Below are 19,688 nucleotides of genomic sequence, written 5' to 3'. Positions count from 1 at the left end.
AGAAGTCAACATATTTGCAAGTACATTTAAGATGAATAAGGTCTGACGTTTAATGAATAGTTTTCGAAAATGTAGAAGTAGCAACAATATTTTGCTATGAAATAGGTGCTGCTTCTCCTGTTAGAGCTCCAAATCTAGATAAAGAAACGAGTTCAGATCAGCCTCAAAAGATGTCTATAACTTTCTCTTAAAGAATCTCAAATCGTATATTAGTAGAAAACACTACAAAAAAGAGATACCACAATTTTAATTCTATCATTTTATTAAACATTCATTCATAAGCATACATACATACTTAAACATCACATTTGCAGAACTTTATTCAATCACAGACCATTTTCTTTTCTTTGTCTGCTCATTCCAGCTCGACGCATTCTCGAATAGAATGCAAAGCCACGCCAACCCACAAAAGGACAAGTCAAAACAAATAAAGCAAGCGAAACAAAGGAGAAACACGCCGCGAAATTGAACTAAATTAAATATTTTCTGCAAGCTTTGATGCAAGAAGAACCGAAAAAGCGAAAATAAAAAATAAAAGCCAATTCAAAAAGAAAAGCTAATCGATATATGAAAAAACCGCAATTTGAATGAGCAACAAAAGATGTAAGAGAAAACATACAGCAAATACAATAACGAGTGAAAATCAGGTGGTAAGTGCAAAAAGAGATTTTCGCATAAATAATTAAAATGAATGGAAGTAAAGGAATCACGACACAAAAGTAAGCAAAGTAAAAATTGTAGCTTAAAGTTGATGGATTCAATAGAAATGCAGTGATATATAGGAAAAAGCGTGTTAGTCGATAGAAGAATCTTAAGATATGTATATTTGTTTATACATCAGAACTGGACCAAGTCACTTTAATTGAAGAGCCAGTTCAGAGAACTGTGCAAATTGCAGACATGTCTATACGGCTTCCCTGCACTAAGTCCCTTTAACTGAACTTGCTGATAGAGCTTTAGGAAACTGTTGCAGCCACGTCAATTGCAGCCTTGAATATTAGACCTTCTAACTAAAGTTGAACAGCTGATAAGAATTCAAAGAACCACCATAATTAGGGCTCAAAAATCTTCGCATTACACCAACGTAAGTGCCATTATATCTAAAAGACAACATGCCCTTAGATATTGTAAAGGAATGCATGACTGTCACTTAATTTCCTCATAGGGGGTCCGAAGAGGTCGGGGGACATACCTAGATAAAGACCGCTTGAAAACGTTAGCTCTAGTGAAGAGTATATTGAAGAATATGCAAGTACTCTTTGACCACAAGCCGATTAGTGAAAGTCTGAGAGCTTTTAAGTTCCTAAAACCATGGATACAACTATGTATATATTCTTCTCCGGAAGACACTGGGCAAGCTTTATATATACCTGACAGTTTTTGAGGTTTCCTTGTTGCTAAGCCCAAGTGATTGCATAGGCTGTTGGAATAATATTTATTATTTTAATATTATCAGTCCTGATACGGTTATCAATAATTTGCTGACAAGTTTAGTTTCATACATAGCAGAAATTGTACCGAAGTGTCAAGAAAACACGGTAAATTTCACCCTAGAAGATAACAGATAATGTTTCAGTTTAGCTGGGTGAGAAATTGCCTATTCAAAAACAAATCCTTAGCAAAACCCAAAGTGTCACTGCTGAAAGTTAGTAAAATTTCTGCTGGACTTATAAGGAGTAGTATTAAATATTGCTGAGATAGACTTAGCTTTCGTAGTGGTTGAATTCAGTAAAGCAGTCAATGTGTAAGAAGATTTTTAAGGACAGACTAGTTGGAGGTTGTTCATAGATTTAGTGTTGTTTACCAGATAAAATCAAGTTTCTTTGTAAATTTTTTTTTCAGTTTGAAGCTGAATCTTTGTTCAAAATCTACCATCTCTTCTGGATTTGATTCATTCTGACACTACTGTATAAATCGTACTTAGTAGAAGAGCTGTATTTTAAGAAAAATTAAACAGCATAATTAAACAACAAAACGATCAGAAAAATCAAGACACTCTAACAAGATTATTTGAAGTTTTCAAAAACACTTCATTAATTTAGTTAATTGGTTTAGATGCAGATACAAATTGCTAATTAACTCAATTAAGCAACTGTTGGGTACCACTGTTAGGTACATAAGGGGTCAGTAGGGTAATCTTTTTTCCAAAATTGTTTTTTCTTTACATTTTCTGTTCCTTTATACCCTTAGAATTAATGTAGAAGGTTTCGAAAAAGGTCCAAAAATAATAATACCGCTCGACTTTTGGAGCGCTCGGAGTGCACAACTGGCACTTTAAACGCGTTTTTCTCAAAACACACTTTTTTAAACTGGCGGACATAATTCCGGTCGAACTACTCAACCGATTTGCTTAATTTTTTTTTAATGTTCACAAAACGCCTGGCTATCGTCCCTATATTTTTTATAATTTATTGACAATATTGTGACAAAATTTATGTAAAAAAACGTGGGAAAAAAGAAAAAAAAAGAAAATGATAAATAAAAAATAACTTTTTTTCATGATTCTAGTAGGGACGCTAACCACTCACGTACTTTTTAAGAATAAATTAGGTTTTTGTGTTTCAGATGATCCAAACATGAGAAAGATCTCATTCACACAGCCATTTCTCCGACAGATGTCATCAAAAAATTCCGAAAAAATTTGTTTATACACTTCACGATATACCTCATGATATGTGTAAAAAGTTCTATTGTAGAAAAAATATTTCTATGAAAAAAAAATTTCAAAAAAACAGGCTAGATTACCCTACTGATCTGATATTTAGGTAAATGATATGAAAAATAATTTTCGAGCATAACAGATCAATTGAAAAGTCGTCGGCCTCACCATAAATGCTCTACTAGAAATAAATGATGATGATTAAATGAAACCTTCAAAAGAGTATAAATGTGACAGCAGTCGAATCTTAAATTGTGAATTATGAGTGCAACAATTTTTGTTATTGTAAAAATTGGATAAAAAGAAAACTCGTTTGTTGATAAAATATTGCTTTTTAGAGGGAACAACTTTTTGAAGCTAAAACTTGGCTTGATAACAAGTTTTTGGACACTGCCTCAGGAAAAACAACCATTAAGTTTAGACGTGATGAAATGAGCACCGCAGACGGTGAACGCTGTATACGCCAAAAGTGGTAGTTACCGACGATAGCCTCAAAAAAGTCCACTAAATAATTTTGGATGACTGTAAAGTCTAGTTGTTCGAGATAGCAGGTATTATAAAGATATCAACCGAACGTGTACGTGTATTAAATACGAGTTTTTCGTCGATATGTGACAGTCGATGAAACATGGCTTCATCATTTTACTTCGAAGTTCAATCGACAGTCATCCCAGTGGACTGCATAAGATGAACCAGCTACAAAGCGTGGAAAAACGCTACAGTCGGCTGGCAAGATTATGGCGTCTGTATTTTGGTATGCGCATGGAATAATTTTTTTGACTACCTTGAAACGGGACGGACCATCAACAGCGACACACATAGACATTTCGCAAGTCAGTGAAAACGATAGGAAAAACCCATGAGTTGGGCTTCGAATTGTTTCCGCATCCACTCTACTCTTTAGATCTGACTTCTATCGACTGTTTACTGTTTTGACATCTCAAAAGAATGCTCGCTGGGAAGAACTTTTCGTCGGATGAAGAGATTATTGCAAAAATTGAGACCTGTTTTGAAGCAAAGAACAAATCTTACTACAAAAATGGTATCGAAAAGTTGGGAGGGTCGCTATAATCAGTGTATCACCCTTAAAGGAAACTATTTTGAAGTAAAAAAAATCGAATTTTTCCAAAAAATATTTTTTACTATGGTAGGCCGGGGACAATTTACTTATTATATATATCGGTATACGTATAATCCATTACTAAACGACATATGAAATATTTATAAGCTTTATTCGCTTTAAAGGCATTCTATGGAAGCTCTAGGAATGCAATCAAAATTTCAAAATTTTATTATGCAGTGACAAAAAAATTTAAATAAAGTAATGGAACTCTTTTAGCTTGGTTGGCTACAGAGTTAACTGATTTGCATGGCAAAATACACGTGTTTGTTTAAATAAGTAAATAGCATAAAAATATGGAGAAAGCGCTGAAATTGAACTAAACAAGACAAAAACAAAACTCAAAGCCACAAGCAAAATGAAATGAAGTGGAAAAAAGTTTTTTGAAAATAAATACTTTTTTATTTTAAAATGGATTTTTTTTATTTAAAATAGTATATATTTTTAAATTGAGTTTTTTTCTTCTAATTCATTTTTCCAATAGCAACCAAAGCATAATAAGCACGCATTGAAGAGAACAACACAGCATAATCGAAAAAATAATTTGAAATGCTAAAAAAAAGCTAGAAAAATTGGTTGCGCGCAAAATTTAGAAACGTGCCAGCGAAAATTTCATCAGAATTTGACAACAACAACCAAATCAGCGTACGCAGAATGAAGTAAAATTTCACTAAGGCACGCGCACAACAAAAAAATTACAAAAAACCAGAACTAAACAGCAGCAATTTCGCTGCGAACGAAAAGTGAAAGCAAAACACGCAAAATCAACCAACACACAATACAAATAACAGGCGAAAAAATCGCAAACTCAATGAACGAGAAATTATCACTGCCAACAGCCACACCCATTGAACAGCTGCAACAACAACTGCAACAGCATACCAGCACTTGTGCGACCATTGACCAGACGGATTATCGCTACGAATCAACGCTGCCAGCAGCAGCAGCAGCATTGGTAACGACAACAACAAATAACCCAACAACATACCAACACGACAGCAGCAGCAACAATAATGCCACAACGAGTGGCATTGACATGGGCTGCGTGGAAAATGGCGCTGGTGGCGGCGGTGGTGGAGTCGCGGCAGCCGTTGTTGCTGGCAGCGAATTGTATCGCTACGCATCGGTAGCAAGTTTAGGCGGCGCTTCGACTATGCTCGCCGTCGATGCTTATATGGCTGGGTCGGGTGTGGGTGTGTCCGCCCAGGCCGCGCCACTTGCAGCGTCGGCCGCGACAATTCTCAAAATTAGCCACACTGGCAGCGTGAGCGGTGGCGGCAGCAAAGGTAGCACCGTGAACAGTCCGCACAAGCAGCAGTCGGGTGCACCGCAGCGCGACAACGTTTGCGGTTGCTTCGGCGGTGGTCGCGACGGTGGCGGTGCGCGTGGTGAGGATGCTGGTGGCGATAAGCAGCAATTGCCCGCGTTGACTTTTTGGCCCGCATTGTTTGCCAATTTGGGTATTTGCACGCTGCTGCTCGGCTATCTATTCATTGGTGAGTACACAGTTCGTGTTTATTACTGTTTTTGCCATCGATTTTTTTTGTTGTTCATTTTTCTGCGGAATTGGTGTTGTTGGCTTTTGTGTGCTGCTTTTATTTAGAAATTTTCGTTTCATAAATCAATGGATTCGGCGTGCATATCTCTTAGAAATTCTGGGTGGTAGGCAAGTGAATGACATATTGTAGGCATTTTAAAGCAGAATTTCGGCTATTCAATTAATGGCTACACATTTTTTAGCTTTTACGTTGAAATAAAGATAAATTTACTAAATTTTTAAGATGTAGAAGAAATTGTAGACGTATAAAAAAAATTCTTGTAAAATAAGGAAATATTTTAGTTAGCTTAAAAAATTAAATCAACAAAAAGTTTAGACAACTTTTATTTCACAAAAATATCCGATAGTTTTTTAGGATTAAAAAATTAAATTCTTAAAAAAATAAAATTTTGAAATTTTAAATTTCAAATACCAAAAAAAAAAAATAAAAAATTTAATTTAAATGAAAAATGCTAAAATAAATAATAAATTTAAGTTCAAATTTCTTTTCAGGTAGGAAAAACTTGAGTTTTTCAGACTTTTTTTTAGAAAATTTTTAAATTAACATGAAAAAAAAATTTAAATACATACATATGTATGTACATATGTATGTATGTGAAATTGTTTGTTTGAAAAATTGAAAATAACAGATTTATATGCTTTTTTTTTTAAATTTGATTTAAAAATATATCCTATATTCAATTTAAAAAAATGTAAATGTTAACATTTTGAAATTTTTTTTTACATTTTCATAGTACTTGCAATTTTTCCAAAAAAAAATTAACATTTTTAAAATTTAAAATGTAATGTAAACGTAAAATTTTTTTAATTTGTTTTGGAAAAATTTCAAGCAATATGAAAAATGCAATTTTTTTTTTAATTTTTATTAATTGAATATAGAACATAATATATTTTTATATCAAAAAACTTTAATTTTTTTTTAATTTAATTAAAAGTAAATGTAAAATTTTTTTTGATTTTTTTTTTTAAATTTCAAGCAATATGAAAAATTCAAAATTTTTTATTATATGAATATAGAACATATGTATTTTTATATCAAAAAATTTAAAATTTTTTTTTTATTTATTTAAAATTTTATAAGATCTTTGAATTAAAGAAAAAATTTAATATTCAAACATTTTAAGCTTCCAAATTCTTTAGATTACCAAAAATTAATTTTCATAGGGGAAAAGTGTCTACTATTTACCACAAATTAAAAAAAAAAAAATTAATTAAAAGTAAATGTAAAATTTTTTTTGGAAAAATTTCGAGCAAGATGAAAAGTTCCCATTTTTGTTTTAAATTTTTTATTATATAATAGAACATTTTTTTTATCAAAAAAATTTTAATTTTTAAATTTACTTTAAATTTTATACGATATTTGAATTAAAAAAAAAATAATATTCAAACATTTTAAGCTTCCAAATACTTTAGAATACCAAAAATTAATTTTGATAGGGGAAAAATGTCAACATTTCGAAATTTTTCAAATTTATATAGAAATAATAAAAACAATTTAGTAGTTAAAAATTACAATTTTTATTATAAAAACTTGGAAAAAAGTCAACCTAAATTAGAAAAATTTTACATTATTATTATTTTTTTTTAACTAAAAAATGTTGATAGAAAAATATCCGAATTTTCATTTTGAAATTAAAAAAAATCATAAAAAAACTATCCAAACTTTTATTTTGTATTAAAAAAAATTATCAAAAATTCGAAAAATATTTAAAATTAATTTTAAGAACTTCTCAAAGTGAAATAAATTTAAGAAATTAAGTTTTATGCAGAAAAATTGTAAGTTTTATTATAAAAAATTGGAAAAGAGTCAATAAGACAAATTGTGAAAATTTTACATTATTTTTATTTAACATTTTTTCTTCACTAAAAATGTTGATAGAAAAATATCCGAATTTTCATTTTGAAAGTAAAAAAAATTAATAAAAATTATACGAATATTTATTTTGTAACAAAAAGTTTTTATAAAATTTCGAAAAATATTTAAAATTAATTAATTTATTTTTTAGTTTGAAAAGTATTTTTAGTTTTCATCTCAAAATATTATTTTTTATGTTTCGTTAGTTACGTTAGACGTTTCAGAGTAGATCACAAAAACTTTAAAATTAGAAAAAAAAAAAATACTTGTAAATGATTTAAAATCTAATAGCTAAATAAGACAAAAAAATGAGACATCATATCGCCTTCTGTTGTTTATGTTGAAGGAAATTTTCTCATGATTTATAAAAAAACAATACGAAATTCAATTTTTTAAAGCTTTTGAGTTTCTTTGCAAATGCGGTCTTTTCTAGTGCCTTTCACCATATAAAGACTCCACAGAACATAATAGGCTTGACTATGGTGTCGTTGAGTCAGAGCACCACTTTCGGGGGGAGACCCCACCTTTTGCCAATGGCTTCTCTACAGCAGTACAACGCAATCGATGCCTCTTTTGCTCTCTCTTCAATATTCGGCTTCCATAAAAGCTTCCTATCCAAAATAAGCCACCGATTGCAGACGGATGTCTCTCATTTGCGGCAGTGGTGCCACCAGGATCTTACATCTAGTAAATAGTACCATCTCAATTTTATTTTGGTTGATGGCGAGACCACTTCAGACTGCCCAATTTGTTACGACGCTGAAATATCCCTGCGTCAACTTGTATACTTTCCTTTCGTACAGAACTTTCCTTTAACCAGAAGTGTTACATCCTTGTCGGCATATTCAATCACTCGGCAGCCATGATCTTCAAGTTTTTGAAGCAGGTCGTTAATGACCAGGATTCATAGAAGAGGAGAAAGAACTCCACTTTGCGGAGTGCCGTTCATCCAGAAGCTCGAAAGAGGCCGGGCAATTATTTTGCAGCGCTACGAGAGATTTAGCGCCAGAGGACGTGTTGCTGGGGAAGTGGGCAATAAGGAGCATCCGAAGTGTATCTCCACTGATTAATGCCCACTTCGCATTTGTATCCGAAACTCTTCGTAGCACCAAATTGTGAAAGACAATTGAAAGTTTATCGTTTTTTTATTTTTTCGGGTTTCTATTTATTTTTATTATTCAATTTCAACAAATAAATGAAAGTGAAAAAACTTTTCAATTTCGATCATGCTAATTCACTAAGGCCGAAAACTCAATTACATTTCTCTTTGCCACAGGCTCATTTCTATTCCTCACCATAGAAACTTCCGGCGATGGTGGCAGCGCAGCAGGCGTTGTCAGTGATCCAAATGCCTGGTCACACGCGCAAAATGCAGACATATCGACAACAAAGCAACAACAACAACAACATAACCAGCATACACCGCAAGCCAGTTTCACTGGAGCACAGTCAAAGTTATACAAATCCAGTGAACCGTTATTTGATGTGGCAACCCCAACAGGCGGAGCGCGCTTGCAAGGAACTGATACTGCTGCTGCTGATAGCGGCCAACCACACGAAAGCAGCATGACGAGCATGAGCAGTGGCAAGTTTCACGTGAACACGCCGAATGCAATGTGGCATGCAACAGCGGCAGCGATGGTGGCGAACGGCACGGGGGCTACCGCAGCAGCAGACGCTGCACACTTTGATGTGATTGCAAGAGCGGAAACGGAAACATATGCTGACAGCAGGCACGCTACCAACAAGTTGCGGCCAGCGCCTAACAGCATGTTGCTACAACAACCGAATGATATGACAGCAGCTAAAGCTACATATGCAACGCTGTCTCAAGCCATGGCTGTGCAGGCGCATCGTGGCCATCATGCTACTAATGCCATTGATGCTGTCAATGGCAATGACATTAACGCGGCTCTCAGTGATGTTGATGTGGGGTTGCGTAATGGAGATGACGATGAGGATCAGATGGCTGACATGGCGGCGGAAAACGGTGATGCATGGAGCGGCGAGAATGTGGCGTTGCAGCGTACTGTGGAGAATATTTGGGATATAACGGTTTCATTGAATATACTCTACAAGGAAAATTGGACTAAGTGAGTAATTATGTATAATGTTACTTATAAGGCAACGGTATATAGCGTTGCGAACTGTGAAACAGTTTACAGTGCGTGCGAATAGTTTTTAGACAAATAAGTTGGGCAGAATAAGTGCAAAAATAGCGCTTTAGCTAAAGACATTTATGAAGATGACAGAAGATTAATCAAGAACCAGTTAAGGAGTCGAAAACTAAACAACACTTGGGCTAACTGACTCGGGTTTTAAATAATTTTGCATAAAAAGCACGTTTCAGTTGGAATGAGTCGTTACCGCGAACATCTGACGTACTAGTTTTGGTTGCGAATTGAACAAATTCAGAGAATATATGTCTCTTAGGAAAGGGAATTCGAAATCAATACAACGTCCGGTGTGTTTAACGTGGGTACCTGCTGACGACAGCCTTACCGTATGGCGTTCAAAAGCACAGCGGATCAAATTAATGCGCTGATCAGCGCCCTGAAAATGCCAGGCATTTTCACTACCAATTGGCTGTGTGGAATAGACACACTAACCACCTTGGTAGGGTTCGACCTCTGAGTACTTGGGCTTCGGCATCCGTTGCAATACAACTCCACATTCAACTGACAAAGGGTCAGTTCTTTCCGCATTCGGGTTTTAATCACAACCACGACGATACTCCCGATAGCCAGTCCGCATGAACAGGTTGGAGTGAACTTCAAGGGCTGCTGCTCCCCGTGGTACCATAATTAAGTCCCCGGTCAAACCTCTTAGCCGAAACTACTATAAGTTGAGCTTTCGTACTGCTCTGGACTGGTGAGCTAGCGTAATTAATATAGGAGCGGTTCAGTTGGAATGAATGTTGGTAGTCCTCTTTGGTTCATTCAGCAGCACAATGGCTTTTGGAGTACAGAAATTTGTCCGCCGACTGAGTACTCGATTTACGTTGCAAACCAAATAGCTACTCGGAATTTTCATGACGAGATCGCAAAATTACAATTCGACATGAATAGGTTTGGAAAAAATGAGACTTTAAAATGGGAAAGAGTCGATGCCGGCAGCGCCTGTCCTTTAGGTTTGGCTTGAGATGTGCCAATCTTAGAGGGGACGATGGATGTCCTTTATTAAAATAATATGAAATCAGTTCCGAAGGTATTCAGTTAGAATGAATCGATGCTGGTAGTCTGCTGACGAGGCCGTAGCTTTACTGTTCCAAGCGGATAACTGATCGGAACCTTTAGTCTGAGTTTCACCAACGAAATTTACCAATTAAAGTTCTGTTCCGAAAGTCAGTGGTTTCACGTCCACGGGCAGTTGTTCTTATTGTGGTTCGATATCAAGGGATCAAGGGTTTTCATTGACAACTAATAACTTCCTTTTCGAAACTGAATTAACTGATTTCATTACTGGAGGTTGGTGGGCATAAGAGCCTTCAATGTTTTTCTCTAGTAAGGACTCTAAAAACCCACGAAGTTTTCGGGTGCAAAATAGTGAAAATTTTTTCCTAAGTCTTCAAAAATAAGAATTCGTTACGGCAGACGATTTGTTAACTGAATGTCACAACCATAAAAACCACTATAATTCGAGGCATTGTTTTCATTTGTATATGTATTTTTCGCAAACAACGTGCCGTCCAACGTCAAGCGTCAGATACTTTCGGGCTGTGATAACCTTTTGTAGTATTTTCTTAACTATTCGGATATTTTTTTTTCAGTACACCACACATTTTTTGTAGCCACTATAAATCCCTTGCGTGTACTCTGAGTTTCTTAAATTGTCTGAAAATTAGCGCGTATTGTTTGTATGGATGCCACATGTGGTGCAGCGAATGTCGGGAAACCAGAGCAGTGCAGTAATTGTCTCCAGCGAATGATATTTGATTGTGTTTGACATATCGTTGAGGAATGTATATATATATGTCCTACATACAAACTATACACATATATATACTTATGGAACATTATTAGGTTTGAGCTTAGATTTGTGTATATATTGTATCTGCAACAAATGCCACAAATGATTTGCGTGCCATTTCGAGAATTCAAAACGGTAATACAGTTAACTGTTATTAGGTTACGGAACGTATGGCTTGACAATAGCAATTCCTGAAATTAATTAGAATGGTGTACTATCGTCTTCTGAGAGCTGCACAGCTTTCAACTTGTATAACGTACACAGTTTAGAATCAGAATCATTAGGATTGTCTATTATTACAGCTGCCAATCTGACTTCTACCAAAGTGGCAAGCTTCTTATGAAACACTGATTCTGCAAACTACATATAAGTGATAATGAGCTCCTTTCTCTAAAATTCTTAGCCTATTAGAAAGGAGTTCGGTTTATTACCTTGCCTTTATTACCATTGGTTGAGTATAAGCCAAAGAACTTGGACTTGTACATCTAGAACTCGATTTTGGTACTAAAGTTTGGTTTAGATGAGCAATAAATCTGTAAAGTACTAAGCCAGTATATGTGAAAATCAGCTCATTCTACTGAAACTGATCCTTTGTCATGCGGAATTTGAGTCTCAATTTTAGGAGATGCTCTGATATGAAAATACATCTCAAACACAGTCTTCTATTCCAGCTTAATCTACTAATATTGTTCAGCTACATTTGAAATTTCACTCTCAATCTTAAGAGATAGCGTACTTGGAACCAAAACAACGCGAACTTTGCCTTCTATTCTGTATCCGAAGTTATGCTCTTTTGCAACATTCATTGAAAACACTATAATAATATTGTGGAATCTTACTTAAATAGTTTAGCTTCCAAGACTCCTCCAATTACTAAGACAATATATCAGAACACCAACCCATTCCACTAATACTGATCTTTTGTCCGAATTCGAGTCTTAATCATATGATCCGCAAGAGAAGGTCTGCTTTGAAATTACATCTAACTTACGATCCTATGCGACTTTTGTTGAAAACACCTCCGAAGCCAAGTTTGTTATGTCAGTATATAATATTATTGAATCCTCTGTAATCTAACCTGAATAGTCTTGCCTCTAAGACTTAGTTTCAACCACCAAATTTACATTATCTAAGTCTATGTGTTTTATCCCATTATTAGGGGGTATTCTCTTTGAATAGATTAATTATCTCAACTAGCAAAATATGATTTAGAGGAATGATATGGATTATTACCAAAAATTGTCATCGCCTTTCAACTCCTGAACGACTTCAGTTTTGAAAGTGGATTGTGAGAAGGATTAGTTCTATAAGATTTTGGAACCTGGGCTCGTGGTTGTGGCATTCCGACGCGTGATGGCGTGACACTAATTAGAAATGGCTGGCGGGCTAAAGTCCTCCATCCCCTTTAAATTCCCGGCAGGCCTCAGAGTACGTCCGGGTGTATGTTATAAGTAAGTCTCATAATTGGCCTCGTTACTGAGGACTTAACGGAAAGGTGACGAAGGGAAGTGAAGGGATGTCGAAACCGATGCCCGGATCTGGACCGGATGGTAGTGCTGCTCCTGAGGGACCGGATGGTACTGCAGCAACAAGACTTGGGAATCTTACAAGACGCCATTTGAAGAAGCTGTATGAAGGAAGATGAGGTGGAAACAACTACACACTTCCTTCTTGACTGTCCCGCGTTTGGGAGGTCAAGGTTTAAACACTTGGGAGCGTATACCTTTAGACATTACACCGAATTGTCTGGAATGGAAATTGTACGCCTGTGCAAATTTGTTTTGTTTACTAAGCGTTTTGTTAACTTCTAAGTTCGAACACAGAATTTTTAAATTTCTATGGCTTCACAAAGCACTACATATAGCAATCCTTGTGCGATCTCTCTACATCAGCCGTCTAACCTAACCTAAGACCACTTAAATTGAAAACTCAATACAAGCTCGATATTATTGTATTGATATTTCGTTGAGATGTAAAAAACGGGTCTGCTTTCAAAATGGTTTAAAGGAAAAAATTTTTAATTGGGAATCGAAACATTACTGTCGGCAATGGTATATATAGATTTTGAATTCGCCAAAACTTCTTCTACTTACTGTTGTACTCAAGGGTTTTAAAGACTTTAAATGCGTAAACTGACAGTTAGAATCTAGGACTGTCCATGAAAATATCCAAAACTAACAGCAGCTGGAAACCGAACCCTTTTGAAACCGTCTGCAAATTTCCCCCAGATAACTATTGTAGGGAAGTAAAAGTTCGGTTCAACATCGAAAGCTAATTTGATTTTCGCTAAACTCAGCCGATGTTGAAGCTACATCTATTCCTTTCGAAGGCCGATTCAACAAAATCTATACTTTTTGTAATAAGACGTAGAAACCGAATGTTTGATTATAATATCGGGTTCGTTTGATGGATAGTCTTGAAAAGTTTAGCTTAATTTTGCCTTGGATTTAGTATTTAAATTGGCCTATATATGGGTACTAAAATTGATTAAAAAGGCATGGACTTTTCGAATTCATTATTAATACTTTTCTATTGAATATTTTCACGTTTATACATGGGTGTCACTGTAAGAAAGGGTCGCTCTATCTTTTGAGTATGATTTGATTGATTATAATATTGGGTTCGATTGATGGATAGTCTTGAAAAGTTTAGCTTAATTTTGCCTTGGATTTAGTATTTAAAAAGGCATGGATTTTTCGAATTCATTATTAATACTTTTTATTGAATATTTTCACGTTTATACGTGGGTCTCACTGCAAGAAAGGGTCGCTCTATCTCATATTTCATATTTAATATTTCCCGAGTCCGAAGAGTTAGCACTCAACGTATTAGGAACTAAATTTATCCCTTGGACTTTGTATTTTGTACACCTAGAAATCATCTCAGGAGTTAATTTTGTATGATATTTGCAAATTTCGATTGTAAGAGCTCTAAAAGCCTAGGTCTCCGTCGTACGCGAACATTTATATACAAGTGGGAGTTTCACAATGCCCACGTGTACATATTAAAATATGTACTTGTAAGCTATTAAATGCACTTAACTGTCTTTGTAATTCAATAAAATTCTTCGCAAAATCCGCAAGCACTTGACCCTAATTGCATTTTCGTCTTATCAATGTGATTAAATTAAATTATAGCGATTAAACTAAATGCGCTTCACTTTTATCACACCACACGCTCTACACTGGCGTACTTTTCTTACATTTGCTGCACCCAACACTCTCTTCTCTCTCCTACTTACACACAGATTGGCTGCCTTGGAGATTAATAAATTTCAGGATCAATTAGTCAAAAGGCTTGTCATGGATTTGACGCTAACAACAGCTGGCGGCGGTGCTGGTATGGCGGGTGTTGTTGCAACAACTACAACAATGTTACATGATGCACATTCTAGGCAAACGCAACAACAACAACAACAGCAGCAGCAGCAACAGCCTTTCGATTATCACAGCATGGAACCGGCTACAAGTAAACATTATGGCAATGATGTAGCTGAACAACAAAAGGAGCAACAACAACAGCAACAACGTGAACGTTATTGGCAATTACAAGCAGCCCGTCAGCGTCAATGGCAATTGCAACAGCAGCAACAACAGTTCGAGTGGAACTTTGCCACATCGTTTCTATATTCACTGACCGTGGTGACGACAGTGGGTAAGTTTTGATAAAATTTTTTTAACGCTGTCATTACCTGTAACTGCTCCTTTCCTGATCCAATACATACATATATCTTAGAAAATAAGTGGAATAGTTGCACTGACCTTGCTACTTGACCCTGAAACTTCGTTTTAGTAACCAGTCTAGTCCTAATCGGTATATACTAAGTCATGAGAACTAGCTCTATGGTGCCTACATTTAGAATTCTATTGCCATAATTATAACCGATCCAGAGCTGAGAGCTTCATAAAAGCATTAAGATGACCTTCTTCTTCTACGTCGACGATTATGCGCCGACCAGACTTCGGACGCAACAAACTTCAACACAGACTAAGCTAACCCTACACATCTGACAGCCCTCCCCCTATGATCCGATTCCGTGGAAACAGCACGTTTACTGGACCTACCGTTGGATGACCTGGGTAACAACAACAACCTGGTTTAGTTTATGAAACATATATTCGCAGATTTCTAAATCCCCATCGTATTGAGTACACCTCTGTAAAGGTGAAAATGACTGGAATACTCCAACGAAATCATAAAAATAAAAAGTAACTGCCGTTCTGTTCTAGGTTCAAATTTAGGGCGGTTTCGCATAACATTTGGTTACACTCCTAGAATCCTAATCTAAATACTTTCATATTGTGAAACATTCTCACTTTCATTTTCGTCAACCATTTGAAGCACAGCATTTGAGAGTGTTAAAGCTGCTCCATAATTAAATACATCTGTTTCCATGTTTCTCTTTCCAGGCTACGGCACCATCACACCACGCACTACGCTCGGCCGTATGGTGACCATTGTGTACGCCACACTCGGCATACCACTCACACTGGTCTATCTCTCGAGCATCGGCAGCATACTGGCCAAACTGGCGAGCGGCTTTTGTGAGCGTCTGATTTGTTGCTGTTTTTGCCGGAACACCACAAATAAAAGACACACCATCTGCGGTTTTAGTCGACAGCAAGTCGCCGATAAGAAATGCAATGTAAAGCTACAACAACTGCAAAAGCACCATCAACAACAGCAACAGCATACAGCGAGCTCCGCGCAACAGACCGCACAGCAGCCCACACAATCTGCGCACCTACCCTACTGCTACGTGCGTCCACCGGCCGACGATGCGCTTAGCTATGGCGAGCACTCACCACTCTCCGCACACTCGCCAGCCACACGTAGCAATGGCGCACATACGCTGCGCTGGTCACTGGTGCTGCCAGTCGGCTTTTGCGTGCTGCTGTTGCTCGCATATGTCACGTTCGGCTCGTTGGTCATTGCGGTGCTGGAACACTGGCCTATATTCGACGGCGTCTACTTTTGTTTCATGAGTTTGACTACAATCGGTTTTTGTGATCTGCTGCCGGGTGTAAATGTGCGTCCGGCGACATCCACCTCGACGCTGGTGGTGTGGTTCTGCGCGGCCTACATACTGAGCGGTCTGACGCTCACCTCTATGTGTGTGAATATGTTGCATGACGAGTTTCTGCAGCGCATGCGTGTTGTGGTGAAATTCAAGAAAATGGCGACCGGCAGGAATACGGCGAAGGAGCGCAGCTTCTACGGCGCGCCGCCTTGACAATGCGGCGGCGTTTGGGAATTTATATTTGCCGTTGGTGGCGGCGCTACGATTAGCACGCCGAAGCTGGCGTTGAGACTGTGGCACGATGATGTGCTTCTACGAGTGGTGACATTTTTGCTGCGGCGTGATCTAAAGTTGCAGCGGAGTATATAAACAGCAGTAATGAATTTCAGTGGGTATGCGTGGATGTATGCGTGTGTGTCGGTCGCAAGATGTGTGATTTGCCGAAATGTGATTATTTATTAAGTGGTGAGTCTATACTTGTATTTTGTATTAAATTAGTAAAGATGCATTTATAACGAAGAAGAAAATAACATAAATAAGTTCACTCAGAGCTATAAGAAATCGTAGTGAATCAGTTTTATTTAAGCTTCCTAAACCACATTGCCATTAATTCCAAACTCAGTCCTAAATATTGACATTAGTTCGAATTTAGTCCCGAAAAATCTTAATTAAGCTCAGTTATTTTGTCTAATATATTTAAACTTCATAAATCATATTGACATTAATCCCGAACTCAGTCCCGAATATTGACATTAATCCTGAATTTAGTCCCGAAAAATCCCAAAAATTAAGTTCAGTTATTTTGTCTAGAATATGTATTTACACTTTATAAATCATATTGACAACAATTCCGACTTCAGTCCCGAATATTGACATTAATCCCGAATTTAGTCCCGAAAAATCTTAATAAAGTTCAATTATTTTGTACAGAATATGTATTTACACTTTACAAATCATATTGACAATAATCCCGACCTCAGTCCCGAAAAAAATTATTTTTTTTTCGCAATTTTTTAAACTCAGTAATTAAATTGATAGAACTGTATAAAACTTGTACTTACCTAATACCGATAGTACGGTACGGTTTTTTATTTTATTTTAAGATTAATAGTAAATATTTTCGCATAGAAAGTGATTAATATCTTTAATGAACTCATGAAATAATTAAAAATTCTCTTTGCGTTATTTAACTCATTATTCACACTCGTTCTTCTCATTTCAGTTACTCATACTTAAGTGCATGTAAAAAGTTAATTTCTCCCAACTTATTTTCGCAATAAAGATTAAAGTTTTGCGATTGATTCGCCATTCTATTTGATGTGACGTACAGACTGAATGCGCCTGGAGCAGACAATGAGAAGCGCAAAAATCAACGCTGTGTGTCAGCACACATCACTCTGCCCCGCGCGCACAACAACGCTTGTGCACGCCCGCCGCCTGCTCCCCCGCGAAGAGTGACACAATTAAATGTTGGAAATTTAAGCATCAAACGCTGACGAAACGTGACTATAACGAAAATTTAATTTCGAAGTAAATTGAGATGAGTTTAAACTTTGTCAGCCGAGCGTCGTGCTACACCCTTCCACTTTTGCTGCAACTTCCACGTCGCCTGCAAGCACACTTGCACTTGCTAATAATAAGAGATTGGGAGAGTGAAGAAGAGCGTGGGGTTACGTTACTGGTGCGTGTACGTGGAAACGCAGCGTTGCTCAATTTCGTGAAACGTGACAACCTTGCACTGGGCCAAAAGTGAGGCCAACAATAACAAGAATTATTTTTCTTTATTGTTGCGTGGCGTTAAGTAGAGAGAGCGGGCGTAAGCAGCGCTGCGGCAAGGCAAAGAAAACGCGCAGGCGAAAGTTGACAGTTGCCTGACAGTTGACAGTGAAAGTTAAGCTGCAGCAGCTGCCACAATTGACAACTCAGCTGACGCTGTTGCTGAGGCTCTTTGCCATTACTTCTGCTTCTGTCGCTGCGGTGGTTGCGGTTGTGGCGGAAATGTGAGGTGACATTGGCGCGGTTCCAATCTTTGCTGCTGTCATCTGCATATTTAATTTATTTAAAGTGAGCGCCGAGCAAAATTAAAATCAATAAAAAAATATTAAAGTGCGTTGTGTAAAAATTCAAATTTTAGCGTTTAAAAGTAATGATTACATTAATATTTAATTAATTCATATTTTATTATTTTTATTAATATATTACAGTGTGCCAATATTAACTACATCTATATAAAATTAATTAATATAAAATTAAAAATGTATGAAAAAAGTTGTGTGTGGTATGTATAATAATAAAGCACGTAAGGAAATATTCGAAAATTTAATTTTCGCAAATAAAAATATTGAAATCTAAAAATATGGAAAAATGTGTTTTATTTACTCGGAAGTTAGGGTGCTAAAAATATTGATGAAAACTGGTTTTCAATTGGTTTGCCTGAGCTCGAAACAATCTCAGGTTTAAGCTATAAGGCCCTCATAAAGTTATGTAGGTTATGATATCAACAGCGTGCCTAAAACCTCTAAACGCCAAACAAGTGAGGTTAGGTAGGTATGCAGAGGCTTATTAATGCATTCCTCGGCGCTCGTTTTTTAACCGTGGAAGTAATACATCCTATTTATCTCATTGACTGCAGACGACCGACTACACGTATTTTAACCTCTATAGGTAAAGAACCTCTTAATACGTCAGTTCCTAGAAAATATGAATTCAGGATACAGAATCGTTCACACTTTTTACATATAATGAAGAACTTTGTCGGATATTAGCCAGGTTTCTCATCCAAATTTAAAATTTACACGGAGGATTTGCATTTATAGTTAGGACTTAGTCTATCTGTAATATCGACACGGATCAGTTTAGAATTCAAGATAAATTTCAAACCTTTTTAGGTGTTTCGTGATTCCCAAGTGGGCGATTTTGACAAGAGTCCAGCAGAAGTAGTAGTGGGAACTTTAAGTACAAAGCTCTATATTCTCATTCAGCTGCGCTTCAAATCCAATAGCCATTTGGAATGATAACAAAAATCGTATCGACTGTTTAGTTGAGATTCTAACACGTTTTCAGAATCACTGAATTTCTAGAAGTTCGATTGCAAATCTACATTCGCAATTTTCATACTTAAAATTCTACTGTAGGAGGACCCTTGTACAGAAAGTGGGAGTTTTAGGTGTCAGGTTTTAAAATCGTAACGACGTAAAAGGACATAATTTTAGATATTTTTTACACCTGGATCTCGAATGCATGATAGTTAAGGATCTTGGGTCGACGTTATTTCGCCGTTAACAAAACACCAATAATTACTTTATACAGAGGAATACAAATGGAGGTATATACAATATTTTTAAGAATCCAACTATCAGAGTGGTCTACAACAGAAGGAAAAGAGGACAGAACCAAAAGTAACGCAATGCGACAGTAAAGAACGATGGACGCACAGACTAGGAATCTGCATTTTCAGCTGAACCAAGTGTTAAGTGGTCAGCCATGGGTGCTTTAGAAGCTACTTTT

At 36.5% G+C, this 19,688-nt stretch overlaps 1 protein-coding gene across 3 annotated transcripts in view; it reads left to right on the top strand.

Annotated features, from left to right (window-relative positions):
• The window catches only part of LOC120774708, a 33,986-nt gene extending 16,052 nt beyond the window's left edge, over positions 1 to 17,934 (top strand). The window contains exons 2-7 of one of the 3 annotated variants that reach the window (XM_040104444.1): positions 365 to 603; positions 4,264 to 5,275; positions 8,469 to 9,285; positions 14,409 to 14,815; positions 15,571 to 16,646; positions 17,404 to 17,934. In XM_040104444.1, coding sequence (XP_039960378.1) covers positions 4,591 to 5,275; positions 8,469 to 9,285; positions 14,409 to 14,815; positions 15,571 to 16,394 — 2,733 coding nt within the window. In that variant the 5' untranslated portion in view covers positions 365 to 603; positions 4,264 to 4,590 and the 3' untranslated portion in view covers positions 16,395 to 16,646; positions 17,404 to 17,934. Of the gene's footprint in view, positions 1 to 364; positions 651 to 4,263; positions 5,276 to 8,468; positions 9,286 to 14,408; positions 14,816 to 15,570; positions 16,647 to 17,403 lie in introns of all 3 variants that reach the window. The other 2 variants (XM_040104443.1, XM_040104445.1) reach the window with 2 other exon arrangements.
• Positions 17,935 to 19,688: the final 1,754 nt, after the last annotated feature.

The sequence above is a fragment of the Bactrocera tryoni genome, chromosome 4 (assembly GCF_016617805.1).
Source record: "Bactrocera tryoni isolate S06 chromosome 4, CSIRO_BtryS06_freeze2, whole genome shotgun sequence".
Taxonomy (NCBI): domain Eukaryota; kingdom Metazoa; phylum Arthropoda; class Insecta; order Diptera; family Tephritidae; genus Bactrocera; species Bactrocera tryoni.
The sequence above is the reverse complement of the archived record's forward strand: the minus strand, read 5'-3'. Positions and strand labels throughout refer to the sequence as shown.